Source organism: Citrus clementina, unplaced genomic scaffold, assembly GCF_000493195.1.
Source record: "Citrus clementina cultivar Clemenules unplaced genomic scaffold, Citrus_clementina_v1.0 scaffold_3, whole genome shotgun sequence".
NCBI lineage: Eukaryota > Viridiplantae > Streptophyta > Magnoliopsida > Sapindales > Rutaceae > Citrus > Citrus x clementina.
In genome coordinates, this window is record NW_006262339.1 from 27,991,296 (window position 1) to 27,998,154 (window position 6,859).

Genomic DNA, 6,859 nt, shown 5'->3' on the forward strand with positions numbered 1-6,859 from the left:
TCTGTTCGTGCACAAAATTGATACCTCATAAAAATCGAACGCCAGTACAACTTAAAAACTAATCAATATTATAATATCACATTTACCTTTTAACAACAAAATGAGAGTGAAAAATTTACAAGCAGCTTGGCACCCTTGTAGTAGGAAAAAGAAAATAATTGTACTAATTGAGGATAGAGGTGGGCGAAGCTATCCGTAATCAGAATTTAGGCGTATTAGTTCATGATAGGTATTCTATTCTTCCACAATAGTAGATAAAAATAAAATCTCTTTCTGGATCGATTTGATGAAATTAAAGAAAAGCAATCGAGGATCCCTTTCTAAAAATGAACTCTCGCGTTACTTTTCCTACAAATTAGACTTAACAAAAGGATCCAGCCCTATATAAAATTTAGCAGTGGGCAGCTGTTGAGGATGAAGCAAGAGGAGCCTGGCACCAACATCGGCAGCTTCATCAGCCGTGTGAGAGCCTTGCCCTTGAGTCATCGACGTCTGAGTGAAGCCGGGGCAGTAACTGTTGACACTGATTCCTTCTCCTTCATATCTTTTGGCTAAAACCATAGTGTATGCATTCAGTGCAAGCTTTGATACTGCATAGTCTGTCCAAATTTCTGGCCAGCCTTGGCTCTTCCACGTACCATTTTTCACACTTTGGAGAAATAATCCGACGAAACGTTCGATTTGTTCTTCAGACAGTTCTTCGTCTTCTAGGATTGATTTTATATTAGGGTTTCTCACCTTCTGCAGGCATGTATACAAAGGTACATTCATGTTATGATGATGAGATTTTGAAATTTCCATCATTTTGATAGTTTTTTTAGAAACGTGTATTTGTCACTTTGACAACATTTTCATCAAGCATTGATTTTATTTATTTTAAGATTTTAAAAATCAAAGAAAAAAGATTAAATTATGTATTTGAAGTACGGATTTTTTTTTGAATTACATGAAACTAGTACTCAAATTACAACTCATAAAAATGTTTTTACTCAATTTCGAAAGGGATGACACTGCTTTCATTCAATTATTTTCCATAATTGAGGAAAGAATTAATAAGCCTCAACAATGCTTTGTGGGGGCTCTAGCCACTACCCTCCCGATTATAAGAGGATGGTTCTAGCAACTCGTGGTTATTTGAGATATGGAATTGAAAACATTAATTAAAACAACATAAAAAATATTTTAATTATTTTTCAAGATTTTTGGTTAACAAATTCTTAAAAGAAAAAAAAAAGTGTTGAAAACAAGTGTATTTTTCATTATATTCATAGATATTGAAAACATGAAATTCAAGATCCCTTTTAATCTATTTATAATCTTATACATAGATAGTAACAATTCATAGCTTGGTAAAATAGTGATGAAGACCTTTTTATTTTTAGAAATGGTTACACATACTTCTTTTTGAAATGCATAGTGCTCCCTTTTGTGGTAAAAAATAATCACGTATGCTCCAGGATTTCTAAAAAATATTAAAAGCTAATTATATCCCAAAAGTGATCGGTGCGACTATTTCTAAGAACAAAGCAGTTCTGTGATTATTTCACAAAATTATGGAGTGTCACTATCTTTTTTTTTTCTAAAGATATATACTTATTATTACATTTTATAATTAAAATGGCTAAATATTCTGATTTAGAATCCTGAACTTTAATAAAATTCAGAAAAGTTATTAAATCATATGATTTAATTTTATAATGCCATTACAATATTAAACCAAATGGCTTAATAAATTTTCTGATTATTGCATTATTAAATCATACAACTTAATAACTTTCCTGAATTTTAACAAACTCTAGAATTCTCAATTAAGACAATTATATATATAGAGCTAAAAGACCAAAAAAAAAAAAAAAAACTCTATTGCAATATATTTTATCCTATAATATTTTAAAATAATTTTTTTTAAACTTTTACTTTATCCTAAATTTAGTATCATAAGAATCCTTAATTGGAAGTTCATCACTGTATATAAAATAAATTACTTACACTTAATGTGCCAAGTCTGGAGCTAATGTTAAGTATTCGGCTTTTAGATGGCGAGCGACGAAACAATGGCAGAAGGGATTCGGTCAGCAACTTGGCTCCGTAAAAATTTGTTCTGATCACAGTCTCTGCATGCTCCACTGTGTTTTTGTATATGTCATTGAATGATACTCCCGCATTATTCACCTACAATTCAAGTGTAAAACAAATTGGTAAGCAACATAAAATCAATTAATTAGTATAATAATACCCACCCAAAAAAAATGAAGAATATATAAGCGCCAGCAGAGAAAAAATAATGTTAGTTTTGTTCAAAATATGATAATATCACTAATTTCAATCCATAATTATCATAATAATAATTTTGGGTGTGCCAAATTGAGATACAAATATTATATTTTAAATGATTAGGCATTAATAACGACTCTAGCTGGGTAGGCAATAGTCGAATTTTATACCGTGATTTATGCGATAATTATGTAGCACCAATATGAATGAATAAAATAATAGTCTGAGATATAAATTTTATATCCAAAATTTGTAAACATAAAACTATTTAGGTATTACGATACTCTACTTACGAAGTTATGATACAATCATATAGAGGATGTATTTCAAATAACGTGACATTTATAAATTAAATGTGTTAAATAATTACATGTTTTAATTATCGTCACTCAGTATCATAATGAAATATAAAATATTTTTATCATTATTTTATAAGCGTAGAAATAGTCATCTAGATAACATACATTAAGAATTAGATAAAAATTTCAAAAAATAAAGAATAGATAAATTAAACGGTGGGGCTACATGCACCATTACAATAATTTTGGACACCCATATTCCAATAAAAAAAAGCATATTATTAGAGAAAAAAATTAATATTTGATATTTAATAAATGAATATATTCAAAATTCGGGCGTTCAAAGTCAGAATTTGTAATAGTGTAACAAAGTCTATCATAACTAACTAGTCCCCACCATATACGTTACAATCAAACACAAGTAAGCAAAATAAAATAAGACTTAAATGTTGGTCCCCGCATTACCCCAAACTCAAAGACACCACTTATTAGTTCACAAAAAGACGACGCATTATTTAATTTTCCTTCCTCCTCGAATAAAGTGTTGTTGAATGAGCAGCAAATCACTTAAGTTTTGGTTTTGGAATAAATAAATACAAATTATCCCTAAATTATATTTAATGTAATTTATAATTAAATGAAATTTTTATATTAATCCATTTAATTTTTATTATTTTATTATTTATTTTTTACATTGATAAGTCTAATTAGATCCTAAACAAAATTATTTCACAGATAAACTTTCCCTAGATCGTATTTGACTAAGATCCCGAAGATTTGAATAAAATGTGAGAGATTCTTTCAATCTTTCAAAAGAATTTTTAACAGTAAAATCCTACATCCGTGGCTTCATTTTATATTAACAATAATAAAGGCCACTGAATTCAAGTTTAGCCATTCGAAAATTTCCACTAAATTTTATTTGCATTCCATTAACACAATTACAATTGATTTGTTCATTTACCATTCAAATTTTGAGGTTTTAATTTTCATTTTAAGAGGTAGAGGATGGAACCAAATAAAATTTTTATTCTTATATTTTTTTAAAATTCAAATTCAAATGGCAGGTTAATAACAAAGAGGTTAAAAGTCAATTGACCTGCACTTGGTCCCTGGGGCAGTTCTTAATTTTAATTAATTATCCTAGAATAATTCTTTAATGAGGATTTTTTATTTAACAAAGTGAGGATGTCATTAATAGATAAAATAATACAAATTTCAATATGTTAATATACAAAAAAACACGGTCTTTAACATATCGAATTTTTACTTTTTGTATTTTAGTGTCATCCTCATTTTATTAAGGCGAGAAGTTTTTATTAGAGAAGGACTCTATAGAATAATTTTTTAATAAGGATATTCTCATTTTAACAAAGTGAGGATATTACTATTAGACAAAAAAAAATAAATTTCAATACACTATTAGATAAAAAAAAATACAGCTTCTAATGTATTAAAATATGTGATTATATATATGTGAGTGTGTGAGGAAAAAATAGAGATGCTATATGATAACATAAAAAATAATTATTATCACAAATATTCTTAATATCAAACAACAATAATTATCATAGATAGTGCCAAGAAAGAAAAAAAGAAGGAATTAAATATTCTACTACTTACAAGAATATCCAACGCTGCAAAATTGCTTTTGAACCATGAAACAAAGGCTTCGATTGAAGAAGGATCAGACACATCCAACTGAAAGAAGTTAACAGGAAGTCCTTTCTCAGAAAGTGATTCCACAGCTCTTTGTCCTCTTTCCACATCCCTAGCTGTTAAAATAACAGTCAGCCCCAGTTCTGCAAGTCTCTTCACCAAAGCAAATCCAATCCCCTTGTTTGCTCCTGTCACTATTGCTATCGTTTCTTTAGACCACCATCTGCATTCAAACATCAAAAAAAAAAAAAAAGTTGACAAATTAAATAAAAGAACACAAGAAAAAACACCCCCCCCCCATATAGAACTTATAAGATATTTTTGTATATGATGCTTATATATATATATATATATTATTCCAAGATGGGTTTTAAAGAAAAACACAAAACTTCTTAATTAGTTTTTGAATTTAGAAATTGTTTTTATTTATTTCAATCAAACACTATGAGTAGATATGAAAGTGCTTTTATATGATTGAAATAAAGTACTTTGTTGAGGACACGAGGGAAGAAGAGGAAGAGGAAGAGGAGAAATAATTGGGATCTGGTTCTTGTGATTTCATTGTTGCTGAACGAAGAAGAAGAGGATGAAGGTGCAACTCTGGGCAAATGAGAAGTGAGAGATTTTATTTATATCGAGATAGGTAAGAGTATGACATTAAATAAATTTTCATACGTGGGACATACGACAATGAGTGCTAATTGAAAGTCTGCGACGACTTGCAAGGTTTCTATATCACAATTGTAGTAAGATCTCTAAGTTTTCATATTTCTTAAATGAGGACATAATTTGTTTATTTGAATTGAAAAAAAAAACTAAATTCTTATTTAAAATATTAAATTTACCCAATAGGATGAGATTTTGTTGATGATTGTGCAAATTAACTCTAAAAGGTGCTTTAGTTATTTTTTAGCAAGGTCTACCCATTGCATTAAGATCCTCGCTTAATTTAAGCACTTCTGAACTTTTAATAATTTTATATTATGTTTCATTTAATAATAATATATGAATAAAATTTAATTTTTTTATATTTTAAATTTATTAACTATTAATTAACGCGTGAATTTTTATTTAGGAAAAATTCAGATTAGAAGCAAATCTTAATCTCTACCCTCTCTGGGGTTACTGGGTTGATACCTACGTTATGCAAATGGAGAGTCTATGCTATTATTTGAGAAAATGCAAAAGATTAGGGATTTTCATGTTATGAGCACATTTGATAATTATTGTACGCAGAAAGAGTGAAGCAGGTGTGAACACTGAACAGTGTGTGACATTAAATAAGGGAACCCGCAGTTCGTAACCAAATAATTTAAGCCGTTGGCGTGGGCTGTGCGGAGGAGAAGCCTACCCCACGATTATTTTATTTTAATGTCGTAAGCCTTAATTTTGGAGCAGCCAGTGTGCAGGCCCGGCGCAAAGATTCTTTTTTCAGTAGGTCTGACTGGAAACGGAGATTGCCTATTTTTTTATTCGCCTCAAATAAATATATACTATTTATTTTTTTATTTTTTTTATAATATCTAAAAAATTTCTGGTACAAAATATTTAAAGAAAAATAAAGATAATTGAGTCATTTATTTAATAATTTATCTCGAGATAAAAAATATATATTTATTATAAGAAAGATATTTAAAAAATAACAAAAAATATATGAAGAATATTTTATTATTAATTTTTTATTCACACTTAAATATATATTTTCTTCTTTTAGTTTTTAATTTTTTAATTTTTATTTTTATTAATATGATTTATTTAATCTATAATAAATATAAATAAAAGTGTATTTGAAAATAAGAATAATACTATAAAATTATGCTGCCAAAAGTGTAAAATTACCAAAAATAATATATATTAATTTCAATAGCTAAAAACTAACGGACTCCCACATAAATATAATTAGAAGTGTGGAGATAGGTTTTACTTATTATTAATAAGTTGTGTGTGTATATATATATATATATATATATATATATATATATATATATATATATATAGACGTATAATAGTTTATATCTTCTCTAAAGGCTATATAAAATAAAACATTTCCACAAAAAAGCGTGTATGGCAAGTTCATTAAAAATATCGCCCATTTGGAATTTGTATTTGTAAATAGGGGAAACCCGTGATGCAACTGTGGTATCGTGCCACAGTTGCATCCAGTGGTTGAATGCCAGTGAACCCTATCAAACCAAGTGCATCCAATGGCTGAATGCAACTATAGCACGGTACCACAGTTGTACCGTAACTTGATCCTTGTAAATATCCCCTGTAAAATAACGAGTGTCAAATATATTAATTCAATTAGTAAAATATCTTGAGTTGAAATAAAAGTTTTGGAGTTTGAACCTTACTGGTATGGATTGACTTTAATATCAGCATACGATGCTAAACATTTAAAAAAAAAAATCTCCACCAAAATAAGAATAACATATTATATTACAGAAAAAACAAATAACGGCCCCCATTAAGACACTATGGCGACAAAAACGGTGCTCCATGGTGTCGTTTCTATTGTCTTTTAAAGTAGCAAGTAAATTTCTTGTATTTAAGGGGAAAATTTCTACAATACATAAGAGTTAATATAATTAATTGATGCATGTATGACATGTTTAATTAAATTTAAT

At 28.3% G+C, this 6,859-nt stretch overlaps 1 protein-coding gene across 1 annotated transcript; it reads right to left on the bottom strand.

Moving 5' to 3' along the window:
- Window positions 1-255: 255 nt before the first annotated feature.
- On the bottom strand, window positions 256-4,832 carry LOC18048680 ((+)-neomenthol dehydrogenase). Its single transcript, XM_006442098.2, has 4 exons — window positions 4,721-4,832; window positions 4,197-4,455; window positions 1,990-2,172; window positions 256-741 (listed from the first exon to the last, which is right to left on the bottom strand). The coding sequence occupies exons 1-4, from the start codon at window positions 4,792-4,794 to the stop codon at window positions 349-351; spliced, it is 909 nt and encodes a 302-aa protein (XP_006442161.1). The 5' UTR covers window positions 4,795-4,832; the 3' UTR covers window positions 256-348.
- Between the last annotated feature and the right edge of the window lie 2,027 nt (window positions 4,833-6,859).

Bases quoted from the DNA above. Each gene is read 5' to 3' on its own strand.
- LOC18048680 (XM_006442098.2), bottom strand. From the start codon at position 4,794: ATGAAATCACAAGAACCAGATCCCAATTATTTCTCCTCTTCCTCTTCC. The intron at 4,456-4,720 runs GTACTTTATTTC...GTTTGAATGCAG, and splicing joins TCCCTCGTGTCCTCAACAAA to ATGGTGGTCTAAAGAAACGA. The intron at 742-1,989 runs GTAAGTAATTTA...ACATGCCTGCAG, and splicing joins CCAGACTTGGCACATTAAGT to AAGGTGAGAAACCCTAATAT.